Raw genomic sequence first — 25,896 nt, forward strand, 5'->3', positions numbered from 1 at the left:
TGTCATTGGAGATAAACTAAAGCCAATTAATATTGTCAGGTTCTGTCTGTTAGAACTCAAGGAAGTTCTCCATTGATGTGTCGAGGGCATATCCCAAAACTAGGGTACATCTGGATACATGAACCCTGTAGACTTAGTCTGAGTATTTTGTAACCACCATAATCAATGGCCATAATTTGGTAGTTTTCGGGAAATCTCCTCCTAGATCTTAGCTCCGTGATTTGATTTTTGCCTTGGTGCTCAGCTGTGACCGTTGACTAGAGCAGAGATGATGGAAAATACACAGAAATTCCCAAAATCTGGGGTTGCTAACTGTAATGGCTGGGGGGCCAGAGCTGACATATCTATAAAGAGGACAAATACTGAAGAATCCATTTCGAAGTACTATACGTGTATATTTTCTGCCAAGCTCAGTTAGTTGATTGCTTTCAGATAATTCAAGTACTTTTTTTTTGGTAGGAAGCTTTTACCTCACCTGAGTTCCAAATCTAAAAAGTACAGGATGTAGAGAGAAAGAAGTAATATTAATGAACACTTAGAATGCACTGGCTGTGGTTCTAAGGAAGTTGCACATCTGGAATATAGACCATATCCTGGCTCATTAATCCTCCAGATGAAATGAGTGCTTAAGTCAGTGGCCTGACGTCAGCAGAGGGCAGAGCCCACCTTTGATGTAAGATCTTCCTGACTCCAAAACCATGCTCTCAGACCACACTCTAGTTTCCTCCTCAGCCACGGGTGGTAAAAGGCACCCAAAAGGCAATATGGCCAAAAAAAAAAAAATCTTACTTTTCTTTACATGCTTCAGCATCTCTTTTAAAATGTAAATATCACTGGAAGAAATGGTACATTATTATAAAATCCCAGTAAGGTTTAATAGACGTGTGTCATACCTTTACACTGAGCAAATTTCAGTAGGAAAGGCATTGGAATTCAGAGCTCTGAATACATGAAAGAGTGACAGTGTTAAGAGAGGATTAGAAATAAGAGCCTGGGGGAGGGGGTCCTGCCATATTTACTGTTTTGCTTAAGGCAGACCTAAAATATGCACTTTTACTTCCCACCCTGTGAGCTTCTCCTTAATTAACACTGGTCCTGCCAAGGCACACACGTGTCTTTCGACATCTAGTTGAGTATTTTTGAGTTGGTGCTTGATAAAATTTTACAGTATAGCTTTAAATAAATTTATAATTGAAAAAGCTCTGTGCAGTTTCCCGTTTTTAAAATACTTCATGCTTGCAAAATCTGTCTCCCCCCCCCCTTTTTTTTTGGAAACTGCTAATTTGCTAGATTTATAGTGGCTGTAATAGTTGTATATGATATACTAATTTGCCTGAATCTGGATTGGAGGATGTGATTTAGCTGCTTTTTATAAAGTATGAGGATAAAGCTGGATTTCTCTGGACCTAATCTTTGTAGATGCAGACCTTTGTAGTTGCTCCCACCTTATGGAATAGGCCCTGTGTGTGCTCATGCTTTGGTATACAGGGCAGTGTCTAGGACGGGTAAGAAGACCTTGATAGCTGGCAAGTGACTTCAGTTCTTTATTTCAGAAATACAAAGATATGATTATGTCATTACACTTGGCATGGAAGTCCCATTTAAAGAGTAGATGACCAACGCTGAAAACACTTGACCTCTGTAAATTCACAGAAAGTACACAAAGATTGTTGGTGTGTCATAACTAGCATGTAGGTGGTTATGATTGCTGCAGGAGCCAGGTGCCTTCATGTTCTCAGCACGTGGGTGTAAGGCCGATTTGCTTCTTAGGTCTATTAGTTGCTAAGGAAATTTTATTTATTTGTTTGTTTGTTTGTTTATTTATATAATCTCTACACCCAGCACGGGGTTCGAACCTACGACCCTGAGATCAAGAGTTCCACGCTCTTCTGACTGAGCCAGCCAGGTGTCCAGGCTTAGGAAATCTTTTTTTTTTCCTTCTTTTTCGTGTAACCTTTTATTCAGTACTCATAGAGTAATATCCATGAAGTTCTAAAGGAAAGAAAATGTGAGCCAACACTTTGCTCATTTTCATATGTAACTGACAGGTTGAGTTCTTTCACGTTCTATTTTTCATGAGCTCTTTTTTAAAAAATTTCATTTTTTGTCTAACCTCACACAGTTACAATTTGTAATTGAGGTATAATTGACATACAACGTTATATTAGTTTCAGATGTACAACATAGTGATTCAACAATTCTGTCCAGCATGCGGTTGCTCCCACAGTAAGTGTAGTTACCATCATTGACAATATTCCCCTATCCTATACTGTACTTTTCATCTGTAAGTTTGTACCTCCTGTTCCCCTTCACCTAATTCACCTTGTCTCCCTAGTTCTCCTCCCCTCTGGCAACCACCAGTGCTCTGTAGCTATGAGTCTCTTCAGTTTGTTCCTTTTGGTTTTTAGATTCCACATACAAGTGAAATCATATGCTTATTTACCATTCTCTGACTTATTTCACTTAGCCTTCTACTGTCTAGGTTCATCCATGTTGTCACAAATGGCAAGATTTTTTTTTCTTTATCCATTTTTCTTTCAGTGGACACTTAGGTTGTTTTCGCTATTGTGAATAATGCTGCAGTGAACATGGGAGTGCATTCATTTTTTTGAGTTAGTCTTTTCTTCAGATAAATATCTAGAAGTGGAATTTCTGAGTCACATGGTAGTGCTATTTTTAATTTTTTGAGGAAACTCTATACTGGTTTCCACAGTGGCTGTACCAACAGTGCACCATGTTTCCTTTTTCTCCACCTCACCAACACTTGTTTCTTGGTTTTCTGGTACTAGCCATTCTGACAAGTGGGTTGCGGTTTGCATTTTCCTGATGGGTTTTTCATGTGTCCATTGGCCATCTGTATGTCTTCTTTGGAAAAAAAGTATATTCTGGTTCTTTGCCCATGTTTTAATTGTTTTCTTTTTTTTTTCTTTTTTTTTTTTTTTGGTGTTGAGTTGTAGGGGTTGTTTATATATTTTGTGTATTAACCCCTTATCTGATAGATCATTAGCAAATATCTTTTTCCATTTAGTACGTTGTTTTGTTGGTGATTTCCTTTTCTGTGTAGAAGTTCTTTACTTTGATGTAGTCCCAATAGTTTATTTTCACTTTTGTTTCCCTTTCCTGAGACCTAGACATATCCAAAAAAATGTTGCTAAGGCCAGTGTCGAAGAGATTATTCCCTATGTTCTTTTTATGGTTTTAGATCTCACATTTAGATCTTTAATCCATCTTGAGTTTAGTTTTATGTATGGAGTAAGAAAATGATCCAATTTCATTCTTTGGCATGTAGCTGTCCAGTTTTCCCAGCAGCATTTATTGAAGAAACTATATTCCACCCATTAGGTATTCTTGCCTTCTTTGTCATAGACTATTGACCATCTAAGTATGTATTGATTTCTGGGCCCTCTGTTCTGTTCCATTGATGTGTCTGTTTTTGTGCCAATACCATTCTGTTTTGATTAGCACACCTTTGTAGTTTAACTTGAACTCTGGGATTGTGATACCTCCAGCTTTCTTCTTCCTTCTCAAGATTGCTTTGGCTATTCCAGCGTCTCATGTGGTTCCATACAGATTGGGATTATGGGTTCTAGCTCTGTGAAAAGTACTATGAGTATTTTGATAGAGATTGCATTGAATCTTGTAGATTGCTTTGGGTAGTTTGGGTAGTATGGGCATTTTAATGATATTTTTCTAATCCATGAACACTGAATATCTTTCCATTTGTTTGTGTCATCTGTCCTTCATCAAAGTCTTGGAGTTTTCACGGTATAAGCCTTTCAGCTCCTTGGTTAAATTTTATTCCTAGGTATTTAAATTTTATTCCTAGGTATTGTATTCTTTTTGATGCAGTTGTAAATGGGACTGTTTTCTTCGTCTTTCTGCTGCTTCATTATTAGTGTACTGAAACACAACAGATTTCAACTTATTTTGTGTCCTGGAACTTTACTGAATTCATTTATCCTAATGGTCTTTAGGGTTTTCTCTGTGTAGTATCATGTCATCCACAAATAGTGACCATTTCACTTCTTCCTTACTGGTTTGGATTTCTTTTTGTTGTCAGATTGCTGTGGCTAGGACTTCCAGTACTATGTTGACTAAAAGTGGTGAGAGTGGACATGCTTGTCTGGTCGCTAGTCTTAGAGGAAAAGCTCTCAATTTTCCACATTGAGCATGATGTTAGCTGTGGGTTTGTCCTATATCACCTTTGTTATGTTCAGCTGTGTTCTCGCTAAGCCCACTTTGTTCAGAGTTTTGTTTTTGTTTTTTTTTTTTGTCATGAATGGATGTTAAAATTTTTCAAATGCTTTTGTTTCCTGTACTGAAATGATCACATGGCTTCTATCCTTCATTTTCTTAACGTGGTATGTCATGTTGACTCATCATTTTAATTATTACTCAATTGGGTTGACTAATATCTTGTGGAGGATTTTTTCATCTATGTTCATCAGGGCTATTGGCCTGTAATTTTCTTTCTTGGGAACTGTTCAGGTACAGTAGGTAATCACTCTTCCTCAAGTGTTTGGTATAAAACACCTGTGAAGCCATCTGGTCCTAGCCTTTTGTTTGTTGGGAGTTTTTTAAATTAGTGATTCAGTTTCATTACTACTAATCAATTTGTTCAAACTTTCTGTTTCTTCCTAATTCACTTTTAGGAGATTGTTTCTAGCAATTTACCTAGGTTGTCCAATTTATTGGCATAGAATTCTTTGTATTTCTGTCGTGTTGGTTGTTATTTCTCCCCTTTCATTTCTTATTTAAGTACTCTTCTCTTGACGAGTCTTGCTAAAGATTTATCATCAATTTTGTTGATCTTGCCAAAGAACCTGCTCTTAGTTTCAGTTTCTATTTCATTTGTGTCCTCTGTGAACTTTGGGCTTTTTTTCTAGTTACTCTGGGCATCGGCTAGCCTAGGTTAGATTACTTGAGACTTTGCTTTTTTCTTGAAGTCGGCCTGTATCCCCACGAACTTCCTTTGCTGTGTCCCCATTTTCATTTGTCTCTGTGTATTTTTTTTTCTTGTTGATCCATTCATGGTTTACACTCCACTTATTTTTCCAGTATTTTTTCTTGCACTTGATTTCTAGTCCCATACCCTCCTGGTCAGAAAAGAGGCTGGATGTGATTTCAGTCGCCTTAAACTTACTTACTGAGACTTGTTTTGTGGCCTAACATGTGATCGCTCTTGGAGAATGTTCCATGTGCACTTGAAAAAAATGGGTATTCTGCGTTTTTTGGATGAAATGTTCTGGTTAGGAAATTTTTGAATGTAAATTGGTGTCTGGACAACCATGTACGTACATTTGATGCCAAAAAATTCATCAGATACATCTATATAAGTGTAGAATGGAGGGATTTTTTTTAAAACTCTGTGGAGGATAAGAAATTAATAATGGGAGACTTCTTTTTAGGATGACTGGCTGCTGGAAGAAATTGTGGTGACAAAGGCCATGTGCAGTGAATTTGAATTAGTGTTCTTTAGAGAGCTACCGAAGAAATATAATTTACAAGATAATCAAGAACGTAAATAGATTCTCTGTGGAGTCGTCGTCTGATTGCTGACATATATTCAAGTATCTTGAAATGCCAGCATAAATACATTCTAACAATTAGAGAAGTACTAGGGGTGAGGTGTACATGTGTAACTGCAAGAAAAGCAAAATATATTTTGGTAACAATATAAATCGACAGCTGACAAAGTGAGTAAAGTGTGTATTTGTGGTTAAGCTTTGCAACAACTCACCTTGGAACAGGGGTAAGTATCCCACTGGTCTTTTATGGGAATGATCTCCGTTCCATGCTTTATAAATACTATGTCCAAAAAAATCTAGTATCGTGGCACACTTTAAAAACCTCTATGCCAATGCCTTTGAAATATAAGAAAATAACTTTAATTCCAAATCCCTAACAAACAAAAATATGCCTTGACAACTCTGCGACGGTGACCACATTTATTAGAAGTTCTAATTCGACACCTCAAACATTGGTCTTTCAAAGGGAATATGAACTCCAAGAAGTTGGTATTTCCCTTGTTTTCTGGCCGATTTTGAACCTTTGGCAGGGCAGGCTGTCCTGCCTCCGAGCTTTAGGAGGGAAAACTAGTCCTGCAAAATCATTGAGCTTAATAGAAGATTTGTGAATGTCACCTATTGGTTTAAGAGAAAGGCACTTGTTTGGCTTTTTTTTTTTTTAATATTTTCAAGTAATCTCTACATGCAACATGTGGCTCAAACTCACAACCCTGAACTCAAGAGCTGCGTGCTGTACTGACCAAGCCAGCCAGGCGCCCCACTTGTTTGGCTCATTTACTCCTGTGATGGTGAATTTATGTTTGAATGCATACTGAGGGAACACTGACCATACGTCTATGAAGTCAACGTGTCCTGGTAGGCTTCTGATTCAGATAAACTGAGCCCTTGTTCTAAGGCATCTTCCACTGCTCCTACCATTGATTCAGTGGTAGATAACATATGCAATGAAAAGAAGAAAACCAGGGCATAGTGCGCGGTGTGTAGGGATAAGTTAGTGGACTTTCAGTTCCTGCTGTAGTCACAGGAATTAAAATTCTCTTTAAATACCTGGCTCGCCCCCGCCCACCTTTTAAAATCAGGGCTCCACAAAAACACATTTGGAGGGACATACACACAGATTTGTGCTTGAAATGAAAAAGGAACAATTTGGGCCGCTGCAGGGACGACAGCTTCTACGCAGCCATAGACGCGGCATTATGCTCCTAGCGCAGAGCGCCCGGGGAGGAGGCGAGGCGTGCAGTTGCACAGGAGAGCATCACTTCCCGGCCCCGAAACCAGGACCTGACCCATGCTGCCTGGTGATGCGCTAGAGCAATACTTCCATTCATACCACCCAATCCAGGAGCCGTAAACTAGCGATCTGAGATCTAGCTCTAGACCAGGGGCCCTGGGTGGGAGCAGCCACGAAACTACTTGACAGAGAGAGGGGAGTTGAGGAGGAGAGGAGATAAATAAGGAAATAGCATGTATTAACATAACAAAGAACCGGGGTGCCTGGCTGGCTCAGTCAGTAGAGCACGGGACTCCTGATCTCAGGGTCCTGAGATCGTGCCCTGTCCTGGGTAGAGAGCTGTTGTAAACAGATATGTAAAAAATAAAATAACAACGAGCCAAATGGATCTGCAAAAAAAGACATCTTTGGAAATGCAAACTATGGTCATTAAAATTACTCAAGTCAATAGACAGGACAAATTCTAGACTGTACCCCATCAGAGAAGCTAAGGGAATTAAAAATTATAAAGAAGCAATTAGGAGAAATGGAGACTTTACCACAAGGCTCCAAAATATATCTAGTAGGAATTTCGGAAGAACATGAAGGAAATGGCAGAGAAGCAGTATTTGAAGCCACAATAGCTGAGAATCTTCCAGAACTGAAGAAGGATATGAGTCTTTAAGGAAATGGTCTCCTGAGAGCAATTTCCAACATCTGGGAAGGCAAGAAAGGGCCTCCGTAAAGCAGTTGGTGTTCTTTACAGCCCAGCTTTGGGAAGCCCTGGCAGACTCAAATGAGCCTTTTCTGGTTTTCACTGGAAAACATCTAAACAGAAATGTAATGTGTTGTATATACTAAGCCGTGTTTTCTGAACAAAGACACTTAGAAAGAACTCATACAAAGAGAGCTCTTTGGACTAGACCCAGAAGATCAAGATACCAAGGAAGACCACTCCAGAGAAGGTAGTCTCCTGTGTGTATCTTTGTGACAAGTAGGTGGGAAGATGGTAATCGTTTGCTGTACTGTCCTGAAGTCCACATCTAAAAATAGTGTTTTCAAAATGAACATTGTGGATGAACAGTCTGGTAGAAGGAAGAATCTTGATTAGGATTTTCCTTTAAAAGGTAGGGTTAGTTGGGACTTCACCATGAAGGCGGATTTCTTCTAGTGAACAACTGCCAGGGGGAGAAAAGTTAACTCACATCACATGAAACCTTGTAAACATTGGCTGCTGCTTCCAGTTCACAGCAACACTTAGAGGACTGTCAGTTGAGTCGTTAGGAACTGGATTTAATTGATGTCAACAGCTGCATGCATTGGTTCTCACCTGGAGGACTTGTGTGCAGAATCTGGCTTAGGGTGAACTTGTTTCGAGACCTTGTCTTATTAGCCCTTTGTCAGAGCGGCTTGCCGTGAAACGAAGTGCATACACACAGCTCTCCTTGAAGATAGGATTTCAGTCAAAATAGATCAGAGATTATATTCCTGTAGATGAGAAAGAGCAGGTATTGATTTCCCACGACTTCCAACAATTGTGGAAACCTGGTAAAGGTAGGTCCAGGATAGAGCTTTAAAAAGAAAAAAAAAATACTGGATTTTATGTCTTCTTCCACGTGGACATCCAGCATCTTGGAAGCCAGGCCATCCCCCATGGATCTTTCAAGTATGGAACATCCGAAAATATTTCCTTAACTAGAAACCTGGTCATGAGAGGATCTTACCCCCACGAGCTGGAGGGCGGGAAGACTCTGCTTGCATCTTAGGCCTTTTCTCAGAGATCTAGAACTCCACCATTTGTGGGTAGGCAGTTCTGTCAACTGACGAAGTATCATCTGTGAACAAAGGGTATCTGTCATCTTATTTTGGTATTGACTGAAACTGGAAGAAAGAGCTCAAGCATTCTAATCAGGCACCTGGTGGCCAACAGAAGTGTCCTCCATTGGAATTATAGTTTCAGCCATTCCAAAGCAAGAAGGACATGTACACCCTTTAATGTATTTATTAAAAAACGTAAAACGTTTCAGCAGTCAACCTGAAGAGCTAGAAGAAAAAACACAGTGAATTACAGCACATGATTCCTGGACGTAAAGGAAGATTGGAGTTCAGAGACGCAGCACACTCTTGGATGTGAGGACTCCATAACCCGAAGTCACTTCTTCCCTGTTGGACCTATACCCACCGTCATTCAAACCCCAAATTTCAACGAGAGGAGCCAAGACACTTTTAAGGCAGGACAGAGTAGGAGGGCCTCCCAGATACCAATTTATTTCAAGTTGTAGTGAGCAGTCTGCATGGGGACGTAAAAATAAACCCACAGAGCTCAGAAGCACTCCGGTGTGTTTGTGGGCACTTGATGTATTGCGGAGCGACCCTTAGAAATCAGTGAAGAAAAGATGGCCTTGATAGTCCAAGAGGCTGGCTTCGTAACTTATCTCTGCGATGGGGAGAAAAATTAGATCATGTCTTTGCACCAGGCACAAAAGATTCTGGATGAATTAAACTTTATAAGGAAGATTTTCTTATAAATAGCAGAAAACACGGAGGAATATATTGAAATTTAAAATTTGTGTACTACAGGATGCCGTGAACCCAGTTAAAGAGATTGCTCGAACCCCAACAATTCCACATCCAGCTATGTTCTGTAAAGACTCTCTTAAACAGGTGTCCAAGGAGACAGAAGGAAGTTAATTGCATCTTTGTAATAGTGATGGGTAGAAACAAATATCCACTGACACGAAAGTGTTGCTGACCTATTCAAGCAGCAGAATAATACCTTACAACAATTAAAATCAGGAACTATTATGTATCAACCTGGATAAATCTCCAAAACGGTGTTGAAGTCAAAAAGCAACTCTTAGAATGGTATGTATCTTCTTAAAGTTTAAGAACATGCAAAATAACGGTTAGATTGAATCACATGACGTGACCATTTTTGTAGGTAAGACAAACAGCCAAATACCAACATCTTGATTTAAGTTCAACCTAATTTTGTGCATACATTCGTGGTAATGATAGACGTTGAATTCAGGATGGCATTATCTCCTCGGGGGGCACTGGGGAGGAGGGACTGCTAGGGGATTGAGGAGAGTACACAGGAAAGCTGCAGCTCTATTTCTTCAAAAGCTTTTTGAAGAAAACATGGCAAATGTTTAATTTATTAAAACAGTGTGGTAGGTTCATGGTTACACTGTTCCTAGGCTGTTCCATAGTGCTGTTGCGAGTGTGTGGGCTTTTTTTATTTTTTAAGCAAATCTGGGTTGACAGAGGTATAAAAATTTGTGATCTGACATTATAAGAAAATGGTTGTAACATTATTGAACCCATTGCTGCTTGCTCATCTGAATGTGGCGCTTGTAAGATAAGAGGTTGAAAAGCATCTCCCCTCACATACCGGGCAGACGCTTCCGATTTTCTTTTGTTTCTGAAGCATTGCGAAGATCGTCATCATGAAAACCATTCATTAAGTACCTCTCTTTTGCTTGCTGCTGTGTGTGGTGGTGGTCAGATGTAGCTCTCTGCCATTGGATATGAAATCTGATGATGATTTTCAACTGTCTGGGTTTTTTTTCTTTTTCCACTTTTTTTTTTTGACGCCAACAGAAATCTGCAAGCGGAATATGACCGTCTCAAGCAGCAGCATGAACATAAAGGCCTGTCCCCACTGCCGTCCCCTCCTGAAATGATGCCCACTTCTCCCCAAAGTCCCCGGGATGCTGAGCTCATTGCTGAGGCCAAGTTACTGCGTCAACACAAAGGCCGCCTGGAAGCCAGGATGCAAATCCTAGAAGATCACAACAAACAGCTGGAGTCGCAGCTGCACAGGCTCAGGCAGCTGCTGGAGCAAGTGAGGCCCACACCTCTCTAACCTGGGATAGTGACCGAGATTCCTTTCTCTGCTCTTAGATAAAACTGAAGAATCCGTTGTAGAATTGCGACAAGTACAGATGTGTTGAGGACTTAGGATGTGCTGAGCAAAGTGCTGGCTCTCAAGGGATAGAAGAGGAGGAGGAAAGCTAGTGTATCTTTTTGTATTTGTTCGAGATTGTTTCCTTTAATTTTTTTTTATGTGAGCCTTTTAAAATTCACCTTGGGGAAAAAAAGTACTGCAAGGTTTCCCCAGGTTTCCTAAAAGTGAAAATTGTGCCTGTTGAAATGGAACTTTTTTTTTTTTTTTTGCAGTTTATTTCCTGCAGTAGACTTTTCAATTTTTTTTCTAATTTGTAAAACATAATTTTTTTCAGCCTCCAGTGAAAACCTAGCAAGAGAGTACATTGTAGTAGGCCCTACCTGCCCAGGGGCCCTGACTTTCTGGGAATTTTAAAGTTTGAGATGTGTTCTCTCCATCCTGCTACTTCATACTTTACACTGCTGTGGTCTCACATGGTTTTACCATTCTCACGTGACCGTCTCAATCTTTCAGTTGGTCTAATGATTTTATATATCTTGTTCCAGTGTAGCTGTAATTTCTTTTCAAACGCGTAAGGGGGTACGATTCAAGTACAAAGACAATATCCATGGAGCTTATCAACAGTAGAATTTGGGAGGTTTCTAAGTAGAAAAGGTTCCAATTTCTGAGTCCTTTGCATAATCCCTTTAAATTTATACAATTATTTGAGTGTTTATCCTGAAAACTAATTCTGATTTCTTTTGGATACCTTAGCCCCAGGCAGAGGCCAAGGTGAATGGTACAACGGTGTCTTCTCCTTCTACCTCTCTTCAGAGGTCAGACAGCAGTCAGCCTATGCTGCTCCGGGTGGTCGGCAGTCAGACTTCAGAATCCATGGGTAAGCATTTCTCTTAGCTACTCTTGGATTTTGTTTTCTCTTAAGGTCTGGAAATGGTGAACTGTTTGCTCAGCGTTTCACATCATCAGCCAAATCACCTAATCTCAGCTCTATACAAGCCACTGTCATAAATGTCTTTGGGGTACAAAGCTGAGTCACATAGTCCAAGCCATGTCAAAGGGCCGGCCATTCAGTTACTCAGAACAAGGCAGTGCAGTAGTCAAATTTCATTCATTTTGGAGAACAGAAAAGGCTTTACGATGAATGGATGTTTGTGAACAGTTTTGAAGGGGGAGGTAGGAAAGACCTTGGGCCAAGGGCAGAAAAGAGCCAGCAGTCCATGTCTGTAGAAAAATCCAGTCCAAGCAGAAGGGCCGGGGTGGAGAGAGGGAAGTAACGCTGCGGAGGAAGTTTGGGTCAGATTACAATGACAGGCATGTTGGGCTCATTTTGGTCAGAGTTGGGGAGCCACTGAAAATCATATATACCCGGTAAGAAATATCTCCCAAGAGGTATCCTGGCAGCTGTATCTGGCCCAAAGTAACCCATCTTTCCACCTGTGAAACCTTAAAGAGGCAAACACAAAGCCCAAGTTCTGGGAGTTCAGAGTGTAGGCTTGCTAGAGGTCGGGGACGGATGGCAGGAGAAGGCTGGGAGACTACTATTTGCAAACAAAGTACCTAGGGCTGCAGGCCTGCCTGGAAATGATGGGAGAGGACTGGGTTGGAAGAAGATCGTGATCCTTTTGACTGGGGACATAGTATGTTTGAGAAACTGGCAGGTCTGAGTCGTGTGCGGAAAGAAGCGAAAGCACAGGTCCGTAACTGGTGTGAAAGGGCAGGCTGGGGGAAGTGACAGTGTGCTCCACAGAAGTGGTAGCTGAAGGGGGTGAGAGGAGAACCAGAACAAAGGTGCTTGGATCCAGTGTCTTGAGGAAGTCCTCCCTTTGGGTGATGGGGTAGTGAAGGAGGGGAAAGCAGGTAGAACGCAGATGTGGGCAACAGGTCAAATGCAGAAAAGGGCTCAGTGGGGATGAAAAGAAGTGACAGCTCGTTGGATCATGTCACTGCATTAGCCACTTCTGAGAAAGCATTGTTCAGCCAAGAGAAGGGAAGTCGGGGAATTTGTCTTTTCAGTGAAGTGAAAGACTAGGTAATTTTGAAAACAAGTGAGGCCTGAGGATAGTGAAGACACCTTTGGAACATTACTAAGTCACAGTGAGGACTCAGGGGAAGATGAGTTTGTCGAGGAAATGGTCTCGTGTTATTCTTCCACAGTGTTCTCTGCCTAGGACTGGGTTCTCAGAAAGCTGGAGTGCATGAGGTGTAAATGATAATAGAGTGTCACCAACCATCTGCTTATTGGCTTTTCCTGCCATGCTAGTCATTGAGGGGTTTTGTGAAGGTCACAAATGGTCTACCCCCCTCACTTCTCTTTTTTTAAAGCCTTATTTTAGAGAGAGTACACACACATCGGGGGAGGGGAGTCAAGCAGACTCCCCACTGAGTGTAGAGCTCCATCCCTGAGCCAAAACCAAGAGTCGGACACTTAACTGACTGAGCCACCCAGGCACCCCCTTCCTCCTGTCCTAAGGCTCAGCATGAGGCATCCCATCTTTTATGTTTCCTTTTCCCTGGATCCTAAACGGGTTATACTCGACCCTCTAGATCTTTCCTCACACCCAAAGCTCTGGTATCCTGGTGTGTTAACAGATTCATTTTGGACTTAAGGTGTTCCGTGAGAGCGGTGGAGAGAGGTAAAGGGCGGGACTGAAAGGAAGAATCAAGAGACCGTGGTCAGGAACATTTCAAAGTTGGACATGATAAAATACTTTCAAGCGATGCCCACATCTAAGACCTAGCCTCCTGGTGAGCTGCTGAAGATTGTACGTGGAGACCACTGAGGGGGCTTTTCGTGGGCTTGACAAGACCAGGTTGGTCAGGCTCCTCAGATGGTAGTGAGGGTTTGAGGAGTGGAGAAAGATACTGAGGGGGCTGAATGATGAATTTCAAGAACCTCAGGCAGTGGGCAGAGTCCTGTGTTCCTCCAGAGAAGTCAAACCTTGCAGGAAAGCCGGGTTTCGGTTGTTTTGTGAAGGAACAGAATGTGTGCAAAGTGGCTTTCCTGGCTCAGTGATTGAGGGCAGTGTTCGCATCAGATTTTTCTCCCCACCATGAGATCTGAAGAGAACTACTGGACCGCTGGGACTGAAAATGTGAGTTTGGCATAGGAAAAAACATATGCCCCTTAAAAAAGTCTGTAAACTCCAAAAACAACAGTTTTCGTACCTTTCTTCGAAGCAAGCAAAGCATGTGAAACTGCGTTGCCTATTTAAACAGGCGAGATTCAGGGCCCTGGGTGCTGAGAAGCAGTAATTAGGGAAGGCTGTCAACACTGACCCAGAGGCAGTGTGTCCAAAAAAGCACTCAAATCACGGCACATGGCAGAACAGAAAACGAGGAGAGAAGTGCTCTATGTGGGTGACTTCGGCTAACAGACTAGTAGAAAATGGATTGGCTACTTTTGTTCTCTGACAGAAAAGACTAAATCCAAAAGTGATCTTTTTTCCAACTGTGTAAGTCAACTGCCCTTAAGGGGGAAAAAAAAAAACCCAACCATCTTCTTGAAGGTTACATAAAGGCGGTGCGCTGCTTCGAAGGTCTGAGCCGTGCTAAGGCTGGGGTTTGCAGAACCATCGTGTGGGTAGAGGATTGCGTTCTTGAAAATGATGTTTAAAAGGCAAGAGGGGGTCGACCTACCGAGTGACCTCAGGATTTGGAGTGCGTCCTCAAACCATGAGGTGCTTCCCCCGTCCATCTCCGCGTACATGTGTGTGTAGCTGTACATAGTGTCATGAAGCTTACGTTCTGTCGGGAAACACGGAGAAATTCCCGGAGTTGGGCTTTCATGAGCTACCAACGCAGGCGCTTTCCTAGCAACTCCTTACCTCACTGAGTCCTTCCCTTCTGCCCACTCTTTTTTTTCTTAAAAACATTAAGAGGTTCCCTGGCTGCTTTAGAATAATTTCGGACTACGGCAGAATTGGAGTTAACAGCCTGCCACATTTGCTTTGACATCTTCACGCATACTGTATACATTTATACTTTATATGCCGTGTACTTAACAGACGCATTGCATGATTACATTCCATCCATGATGACGCTTCAGCCCTAAATACTTGTACATGTATCTTGCGAGGTGCAAGATACTCTTACATAACCACAAAAGAATGATCGCACTCAGGAAATTAACACCATCCAACACTGCTAGACATCATTTACGTTGACGTACCCCCAATTCTGCCAGTAGTACTCTGTACGGCTTTCTATTCTTTTCCATTCAGGATCCAGTGAAGGGTCATATTTATTTTGCATTTAATTCTAATTTCTTTTTAGTCTCCTGTATCTAGAACACTTCCCCAGCCTCTCTCCATTTTTCCTAACACTGACATTTTAGAAGAGGTCAGAGCAAGAGCAACTTGCTCTGTAGGCTGTTCCTCACTCCCGGATTCCAGCCAATATTTTACACCCAGTTACCACAGCGGTGCTGTATCCTTCTCATGGCATCACTGAAGGCTTTCTCCAAGATTCTCTCGTCAGCCCATTCCCTCTCTCTAGGTGCTCTTTTCCAGGTCTTGGCTTCTGGGATGTTGATCACCCTAAGTCAAGATTGCCTGGCCTCTCTCCTGAGTATCATTTGGATAAAAATGTAACCCAGTCTGAAATCCCGGGCAGCCTCCAGGACATCTTCTAATTTCCAACCTATACAAAGTTAGTCCTTTACCACCCTTTCTTCCTTTACCTACCTGCTTTTTTTTTTAACTTTCTTGAAGTATGTGTTTGGATACACCCCTGATAGGACCACAAACAAGGTACTAAATATACTCATCACCCCCAAAATCAACCCTTTCTCTGCCTTCTTTAGCCCAGCCCAGCTACCAACAAGCCTCAAGGTCAGTCTGTTTCTTCTTATAAAAAGAGCAAAATACTTCGCAGCTTCCGCCAGTGATCAGCAGAACTCCACCTTCCTCTCCAGCCCAGATTTGTACCGCCTCCAAACGCGATCCCTCTGTCACCATCGGCAGAGCCGGTGCTCATCCACACGCAGCGTGCTGTCGCGCTGACCTGTGCTGCCAGCCACCTCCCACCCTGGGGCAAACCTTCCTTTGGCCCAAAATATTTTCACTCCATCTTTTTGATCTCATAATCTATTCTGTTTTGTAGTTCACAGCATTTCCTCATTCTCTAGCACTTGAGCCCTGTCTATGCGAGAAGCATTCGGTACCATGCTTGTGGAAGGACTGTTTTAGTAAGCAAGCACAACACATCCCTGTGTACACACACAACAATCCACACACTTTTACCGGGGAGGTGCTGGTTAAAGATGGCAAGAGAACAGAGTCCCGAAATTGCCTCCTCCCACAGACACCAAATCTACAGCTACAAACAAAACAAGTCCCTCAGAAAGAAATTCAGAAAGTAGCTCAGTGACGCCTACATCTATCAGGCAAACAGAGTCAGGGGGAAACACCCCACAGTGAAACAAACAGGTGAGAGAGGCTGAGACACACACAGTGCCGCCATAACCCCCAGCCCTGGAGTGGCGGCACACAACCCGGAAGGAACTCACAACTTTCACCTTTCTCCTGAAGAGTGAGCCCCCAAAACATCTAGCTTTCAGTTCAACAGGGCATGAGTCCAAGAGAGCCACAAGGTGATAGTGAACAAAGAGATAGATAGTACTTAAAGGGCTCACAAGGACTCCCTAGGGCGAACCCTCCAGGGCTCACTGAGCTCAGGGGCAGCAACCTGAAATGCACCCACTCTTCCTCGGAAGAGGCCTGTTTGTTTCTCTTAAAAGCTTCAGCCTGAGGTGTAGGCTTCTGATTTAATACACATATAGGGACCACCTGAAATACTCTGCAGAGACCGTCGAGGCTGGTGGATGCCATCTTCCTACTCTCCTGCCTCCCTCCAGGTCACGTGCTAGCTCTTGGAAAGGAGAATGTACATATATCTGATCCTCTGGTTTTCATGGCTGCCATCCAGTAAACACAGAGCTTGATCATCTGGCTCTGGTGGCCAGCAGGGCTTGTGTTCACAGGTTCAGCGGATGACAGCAAACAAAAAAGATGGAAATGGCCGTCACCCAGGAGGGAACAAACACCAACTCCCATCTCCTCTTCTTTCCCTGAAGAAGGTATAGCTGCATACTTTCAAAGATGCTGGCTGAGATCCTCCCCTTTGGGACCATGACCGGTCTTGGCATGCCCTCAACTACTGGGCGCCACTAAGAACCAAGAAGGCTGCTAAGATGATTGCAAATGTATGAGAGACAACCAAGAACTAGGGCAGGGTTGGACGATAAGGTTAATCTCCTGCAAGAATTTTAAACCGCTCCAAGACTGGGAGAGGGGGCATTTTATCCAATGTATAGAAACCAACACAATGTCAAGAAAAATGAAATGGGCTATGTTCCAATCAGAGAACAATATAGAACATCAAAAAGACATTAGTGAAATGGAGAGAAGTGATTTACCTGATAAAGAAAGAGTTCAAAACGATGATCCTAGAGAGGCTCGTCAAAGTCTGGAGAACAGAGCACGTAAGGTGAGAGCTTCAACAAAGAGAAAATGTAGGACGGTACCCAATAGAAACCATGAAGTGGAAGAATACAGCAATTGAACTGAGGGCTGCGTGAGAAGCCGTCAAAGACAGGACAGCAGAATCCATCTACCGGAAGAGCAAAAAGAAAAAAGACCAAAAATGGCCTAAGAGACTTCAGGATACTCTCAGGCTGACAAATATTCACATTAGAGAGGTCTCACAGGAGCAGAGAGAGAATGAAAGGGTCAGAAAACTTTCCTAACTTGAGGAAGGAAAAAGACATCCAGATCCAGGAGCCCAGAGAGTTCCAAATAAGAAGAATTATACAAGACCCACACCAGGACTCATTATAATTAAATTGTCAAAAGATACAGACAAGGGAGAGAATCCTCAAAGCAGCCCACATAAGACCAGCAGCAGATTTTTCAGCACAAACTTTGCAGGTCAGAATGGAGTTGGATAATATATTCGAAGTGTTGAAAGAAAATGACTAACTGCCACCCAGAATACTCTGTCTTGCAAAGTTGTCCTTCAGAAATGAAGGAAAGATAGAAAACGTTTTCCAGACAAGCTGAAGGAGTTCAGCACCACTAGGCCCATCTTACAAGAGAAGTCAAAGGGACTTCTAGGATTTATTTATTTTAGAGTGAGCGAGCGGCCTGGGCAAAGGGAGAGAGAGTCTCAAGCAGACTCCATGCTGAGCCCCCAGCCCAACACGGGGCTTGATCCCACGACCCTGAGAGAGATCATGACGTGAGCTGAAACCAAGAGTCAGATGCTTAACTGACTGTGCCACCCAGGCGCCCACAAAGGGGCTTCTGGAAGCTGAATGAAAGGGCACTACTTAGTGACAGGAAAACATATGAAGATACAAATCTCCATGCTAAAGGTAATGGTATCATTAATGTTGTGATGGAGATGGATTAATCACTTATAAATTTCGTATGAAGGTTAAAAGACAAAAGTAGTACATTAATAAAAGAAAGGACAAGAACCATATGATCCTCTCAATAGATGCAGAAGAAGCATTTGACAAAGTACAGCATCCTTTCCTGATTAAAGCTCTTCACAGTGCAGGGATAGAGGGTACATACCTCAATATCATAAAAGCCATCTATGAAAAACCCACAGTAAATATCATCCTCAGTGGGGAAAAACTGAGAGCTTTTCCTCTAAGGTCGGGAACACAGCAGGGATATCTACCATCACCGCTGCTATTCACCATAGTCCTAGAAATCCTTAGCCCCAGCAGTCAGACAACAAAAAGAAACAAAAGTCACCCGAATCAGCAGAGAAGTCAAACTATCACTCTTTGCAAATGATATGATACTTTATGTGGAAAAACCCAAAAGACTTCCCCCCCAAAACTGCTAGAACTCCTACACAGCAATTCAGTAAAGTGGCAGGATGTAAAATCCATGCACAGAAATCAGCTGCATTTCTATACACCGACAACACGACAGAAGAAAGAGAAATTAAGGAGTCAATCTCATTTATAGCTGCACCAAAAACCGTAAGATACCTGGAAATAAACCTAACCAAAGAGGCAAAGGATCTGTACTCATAAAACTATAGAACATTCATGAAAGAAATTGAGGAAGACACAAAGAAATGGAAAAAATGTTCTATGCTCATGGATTGGAAGAACAAATATTGTGAAAATGTCTATGCTGCCTAGAGCAGTCTACACGTTCAATGCCATCCCTATCAAAATACCATCAACTTGTTTCACAGAAATGGAACAAATAATCCCAAAGTCTGTATGGAACCAGAAAAGACCCCAAATAATGAAGTACTATATAGTGACTAACATAACCTAATAAAAAAAAAAAGACCCCAAATAACCAGAGGAATGTTTCAAAAGAAAACCAAAGCTGGTGGCATCACAATTCCAGACTTCAAGCTGTATTACAAAGCTGAAGTAATCAAGACAGCATGGTACTGGCACAAAAACAGACACATAGATCAATGGAACAGAATAGAGATCCCAGAAGTGGACTCTCAATTCTATGGTCAACTAATCCTCGACAAAGCAGGAAAGAATATCCAATGGAAAAAAGACAGTATCTTCAACCTATGGTGTTGGGAAAATTGGACAGCCTCATGCAGAAGAATGAAGCTGGACCATTTCCTTACACCATACACAAAAATAGACTCAAAGTGGATGAAAGACCTAAAGGTGAGACCAGAATCCTTGAGGAGAACACAGGCAGCAACCTCTTTGACCTCGGCCGCAGCAACTTCTTGCTAGACATATCGCCAAAGGCAAGGGAAGCAAGGGCAAAAATGAACTATTAAGACTTCATCAACATAAAAAGCTTTTGCACAGCAAAGGAAACAATCAACAAAACCAAAAGACAACCAACAGAATGGGAGAAGATATTTGCAAATGACACATCAGGTAAAGGACCAGTATCCAAAATCTATAAAGAACTTATCAAACTCAAAAACCCAAGGAACAAATAACCCAATCAAGAAATGGGCAGAAGACACAAACAGACATTTCTGCAAAGAAGACATCCAAACGGCCAACAGACACATGAAAAAGTGCCCAACACTGCTTGGCATCGGGGAAATACAAATCAAAACCACAATGAGATACCACCTCACACCAGTCAGAATGGCTCAAATTAACAAGACAGATGTTGGCAAGGATGGGAGAAAGGGGATCCCTCCTCCACTGTTGGTGGGAATACAAGCTGGTGCAGCCACTCTGGAAAACAGTATGGGGGTTCCTCAAAAAGTTGAAAATAGAGCTACCCTATGACCCAGCAATCACACTACTGGGTATTTACCCCAAAGATACAAATGTGATCTGAAGGGGCACCTGCACCCCAATGTTTATAGCAGCAACGTCCACAATAGCCAGTGGGCTATTGTATACACACACACACACACACACACACACACACCCAATGGAATATTATGCAGCCATCAAAAAATGAAATTTTGCCATTTGCAATGACATGGATGAACTAGAGGGTATTATGCTAAGTGAAATAAGTCGATCAGAGAAAGATAATTATCACATGCTCTCACTGATATGTGGAATTTGAGAAACAAGGCAGAGGATCATAGGGGGAGAGGGGAAAAAATGAAACAAGACGAAACCAGAGAGGGAGACAAACCATAAGAGACTCTTAATCTCAGGAAACAAACTGAGGGTTGCTGGAGCAGAGGGGGTGGGGTGGCTGGGTGATGGACACTGGGGACGGTATGTGTTGTGGGGAATACTGTGTATTGTGTAAGACTGATGAATCACAGACCTGTACCCCTGAAACAAATAATACTTTTATTTTTTTTAATTAACAAAGACAAAAGTAGTGAAAATGACTATAATAATTCATTAATGGATGCACTGAATAGAAAGATATCAATTGTGACATCCAAAACAAAATGTTGAGAGGGGAGTAAAAACATAGAGCTTTAGAATGCATTCAAATCTTAGTTGACCAACTTTAAATAGACCGCTACAAATAAATTTTATGTAAGCCTCACAGTGACCACGGAACAATAACCCGTAGTAGACACACAACAGAAAAAAAGCAAGAAATCAGGGCACACAACTACAGAAAACCATCAAACCGCAGAGGAAGAGAACAAGAGAAAAAGGAACAAAGGAAATACAAAACAGCCAGAAAACAATTTTGAAAGTAAGTGCATACGTATGAAAAATTATTTTAAATGAAAATAGAATATAGTCTCCAATCAAAAGACCTAGAGTGACTAAATGGATTTAACCAAAAAAACCCAAGCCCCATCCAGGATCTACAGCACCGTTTGCTAACTGAAATAAGAAAGACTGAGAAAGACCAAGACCTGATGATTTCACTCGTACGTGGAATCTTAAAAACACAATAAATGAACAAACACAAAAGCAGAGTCAGATTTATAAATACAGAGAACAAACTGATGGTTGCCAGAGAGGATAGGGGTGGGGGGCTGGGCAAAATGGGTGAAGGGGAGTGGGAAAGAACAGGCTTCCAGTGATGGAATAAGTCACGAGGATAAAAGGCACAGCACAGAGAACACAGTGACACCATAATAGCATTGTATGGCAACAGATGGTAGCCACACTTGTGGTGAGCATGACATAAGGTATAGAGAAGTTTGGTGACTATGTTGTACACGTGAGACTAATGTGATATTGTGTGTCAACTATACTCAAAAAACTTTTTAAGAACACCCACGTATATGCTGGCTCTAAGAGACTCACTTCATATGTAAGGACACATGCAGACTGAAAGTAAAGGGATAGAGAAAGATATTCCATGGAAATGAAACTAGAACAAAGCTGGGGTGGCTATACTTACATCAGACACAATAGACTTTGCAACAAAGACTATAGTAAGAGACAACAAACATACTACATAATGATAAGGGGTCAGAGTCCCACAAGAAGATATGACATTTGTACATATTTATGCACCCAACATGGGAGCACTGAAATACATAAAGCAAATATTAACAAGCCTAAAGGGAGAAATTGACAGTAGTACAATAATGGTGGGGGATTTCAATATCCCACTTCTCATTAATGGATACATCTTATAGACAGAAAATCGGTAGAGAAACACTGAACTTAAATGACACCTTAGACCAGAAAGATTTAACAGATTGTATAAATATTCTATCCAAAAACAGAGAACACATTCCAAAGCACAACTGGAACATTCTCCAGGGAAAGATCATAAAGTAGAGGCCACCAAATAAGTCTTAGTACATTTGAAAAGATTGAAATCAAGCATCTTTTCTGACCACAGTGGTCTGAAACTAGAAATCCATTTCAAGAAGAAAACAGGAAAATCCGCAAATAGGTGATTAAACAACATCCTTCTGAACAACCAGTGTATCAAAAAGAGAAATAAAAAAATACCTTGAGACAAATGAAAGTGGAAACAACATACCAAAATCTATGGGAGCCAGCAAAAGCAGTTCAAAGAGGGAGTTCATTGCAATAAATACCTACATCAAGACACAAGGAAAGTCTCAACTCTCAGCTCAAGGAACTAGAAAAAGTCCAGAGTTAATGGAAGGAAATACAGATGCATCAAAAAAGGGAAGGTCAATGAAACAAAGAGCTCATTTTTTTAAAAAAGATAAAAATAGACAAAAGTTTAGCTACACTCACCAAAAAAAAAAAAAAGAGTCAAATAAAATTAGAAATCAAAGAGAAGATGTGATAGGTGGATGGCGATTAAGGAGTACACTTGTGATGAGCACCACTGATGTACAGAAGTGCTGAGTCACTATATTGTACGCCTGAAACTAATATAACACGTATGTTAACTGGAATTAAAAATTTTAAAAAGATATTAAAGCAGATTGCACTAAATACAAAGGATCGTAAGAGACATTTATGAACAATTATACACCAACCAGCTGAACAACCTAGAAGAAATAGATGGATAAACTCCTAGATACATACAACCTACCAAGATTGAATCATGAAGAAATACAAAATCTGAAAAGAACAAGGAGGTGGTCAAATCAGTAATTGCAAACCTTCCAACAGACAAAAGTCAAGCACCAGATGGCTTCCCAGGGGAATTCTACCAAACATTTAAAGAGGAGTTAATACATATCCGTCTCAAACTCTTCCAAAAATTGAGGAGGAGGGAACACTTCCAAACACATTTTACAAGGGTAGCATTACCTTGATACAAAAACCTGACGAGGACGCCAGGGGAGAAGATTATAGGCCAACATCCATGATAAACATAGATGCAAAAACCTCAACAAATATTAGCAAAACAAATTCAATAATATATTAAAAGGGTGATATACCATGATCAAGTGGGATTTGTTTCAGGGATGCAAGAATGGTTCAACATCTGCAGATCAGTATGACACACCACATCAACACAATGAAGGATGAAAATCATATATAATTTCAGTAGAGGAAGAAAAAGCATTTGGCAAAATTCCACATTCATCCATGATAAAAACTATCAGAAAGTGGGCACGGAGGGAACATGGCGTCAGTATCATAGAGACCATATATAACAAGCCCACAGCTAACGTCCTATTCCCCAGTGGCAAACTGTAAGCTATTCCTCTAAAATTGGGAACAAGACAAGGTTGCCCGCTCTCACCACTTTGATTCAACAGAATATTGGAAATGCTAGCCAGAACAATCACATAACAAAAAGAAATACAGGGCATCCAAATCACAAAAGAAGAAGAAAAATTATCTCAATTTACAGATGAAGTGTTTTATATAGAGAAAACCCTGTAGACTCCACTAAAAAACTGTTAAATGATTTCAGTAAAGTTGCAGGATACAAAATCAATATAAAGAAATCTGTTGTTTCTATATTCTAATAATAAACTATCAGAAAGAGAAATTAAGACAACAGTCTCATTTATATCAAAAAGAATAAAATACCTGGGAATACATTTAATTAAGGCAGTGTAAGACCTGTATGGTGAAAACTATCAGACACTGATAAAAGAATTGGAAGAAGATGCGCAAAAAAAAAAAAAAAAAGGAAAGATAGTTTGTGCTCATGGATTAGAAGCATTAATACTGTTAAAATGCCCATCCTGCCCAAAGCAATCTACAGAGTTAATGCAATCCCTATCAAAATTCCAATGGCATTTTTCACAGAAAGAGAACAAACAATCCTAAAATGGGTCTGGAACCACAGAAGACCCCCAAAAGCCAAGCAATATTGAGAAAAAAGAACAAAGCTGGAGGCCTCATGCCTCCTGGTCTCAAACTCTATTACAAAGCCATACCAGTCCAAACAATGTGGTATCAACACTAAAAACAAACAGAAACATCCAACGGAACAGAATAGAAAGCCCAGAAATAAACCCATACGTATATAATCAATTTATTTACAACAAAGGAGCCAAGAATATACAGTGGGGAAAAGATAGTCTCTTCAATGAATGGAGTTGGGAAAACTGGCTATCCACGTGCCAAAGAATGAAACTAGACCACTATCTTATACCAGACACAAAACTCAAGGTGGATTAAAGACTTGAACGTACGACCTGAAACGATAAAATTCTTAGAAGACAACAGAGGCAGTGAGCTCCTTGCCATCCCCCTCAGCAGTGACTTCTTAGGTTTAACACCAAAAGAAAAGGTAGCACAAGTGAAAATAAACAAGTAGGACTCTATTAAACCAAAAACATTCTGCATAGCAAAAGACACCATCCACAAAAAAGGCAACCTATGAAACGGGAAAAAACATTTGCAAATCCTCTGATAAGAGATTATTATCCAAAATATATGAAGAACTCCTACAATTCAATGAAATATTAAGCCATCAAAGAGAATAAAATCCTGCCATTTGTGACAACATTGATGGACCTGGAGGGCATGATGCTAAGAGAAGAATAAATCTATGATCTCACTTATATGTGAACTTCAAAAAAAAAAAAAAAGGAAACTCATAGATACAGAGAACCAGATTAGTGATGGCCATGGGCAGGGGGTGGGCAAAATGAGTGAAGGTGGTCAAAAGGTAGAAACTTCCATTTATAAGTAATTTGGGGGAGGTAATGTACAGCATGGAGACTATAGTTAACAATACTGTATTGTATATTTCAAAGTGGCTAAGCAAGTAAATCTTAAAAGTTCTCATCACCAGAAAAATACACACAGCTATTTTGGTGGTGAATGTTAACTACACTTATGGTAGTCATCAGTTTGCAGTATGTGCATATTTCAAATCATTATGTTGCAAACCTAAAACTAATAGAATGTTGTATGTCAATAAAAATAAATTTCAAAGAATATTGGCTACTGGGTATCTACCCCCAAGATACAGATGTAGTGCAAAGAAGGGGCACATGCACCCCAATATTCACAGCAGCAATGTCCACAATAGCCAAACTGTGGAAGGAGCCAAGATGCCCTTTGACAGATAAATGGATAAAGAAGATGTGGTTCTTATGGGGCGCCTGGGTGGCGCAGTTGTTAAGCGTCTGCCTTCGGCTCAGGGCGTGATCCCGGCATTCCAGGATCGAGTCCCACATCGGGCTCCTCCGCTAGGAGCCTGCTTCTTCCTCTCCCACTCCCCTGCTGTGTTCCCTCTCTCGCTGGCTGTCTCTGTCACATAAATAAAAATAAAATCTTTTTTTAAAAAAAAAAGATGTGGTTCTTATGTTCTTATATACAATGGAATATTACTCAGCCATCAGAAAGGATGAATACCCACCATTTGCATTGACATGGATGGAACTAGAGGGGATTATGCTAAGTGAAATAAGTGAATCCGAGAAAGTCAATTATCATACGGTTTCACTCATGTGTGGAACATAAGGAATAGCACAGAGGACCACAGGGGAAGGGAGGGAAAACTGAATGGGAAGAAATCAGAGAGGGAGACAAACCATGAGAGACTCTGGACTCCAGGAACCAAGCTGAGGGTTGCGGGAGGGAGGGGGGCGAGGGGATGGGGTAACCCGGTGATGGGTATTGAGGGCACGTGTTGCATGGAGCACTGGGTGTTATATGCAAACAATAAATCATGGAACACTGCATCAAACACTAATGATGTACTGTATGGTGACTAACATAACAATAATAAAAAAAGAATATTGGCTACTAATTTCCGTATCTTTCGCCATCCTTCTAACACTGGCCAGCCAATCATCAGCATCATCACTGGATATCAAAATATATTTAAAAACTTATACAAAGCAATTTTATGTAAAATTGAGACCAGCTACCCTGAAGCATAATTTTTAAAAGTGCTTAAAGCTAAATATCAAATACTAGATAAATTATTTTTTGAAAAACCGGAGAA

The 25,896-nt window shown here is 41.1% G+C and overlaps 1 protein-coding gene across 5 annotated transcripts in view; it reads left to right on the forward strand.

Annotated features, from left to right (window-relative positions):
* DMD (dystrophin) overlaps positions 1–25,896 on the forward strand; it is a 1,667,815-nt gene that overhangs the window by 1,624,412 nt on the left and 17,507 nt on the right. For all 5 annotated transcript variants that reach the window (XM_040633145.1, XM_040633125.1, XM_040633155.1 and 2 more), the window contains 2 exons: positions 10,342–10,585; positions 11,402–11,525. In XM_040633145.1, the coding sequence (XP_040489079.1) occupies positions 10,342–10,585; positions 11,402–11,525 (368 nt within the window). The remainder of the gene's footprint in view (positions 1–10,341; positions 10,586–11,401; positions 11,526–25,896) is intronic.

The sequence above is a fragment of the Ursus maritimus genome (assembly GCF_017311325.1).
Source record: "Ursus maritimus isolate PB19 chromosome X unlocalized genomic scaffold, ASM1731132v1 scaffold_X1, whole genome shotgun sequence".
Classification (NCBI taxonomy): Eukaryota; Metazoa; Chordata; class Mammalia; order Carnivora; family Ursidae; genus Ursus; species Ursus maritimus.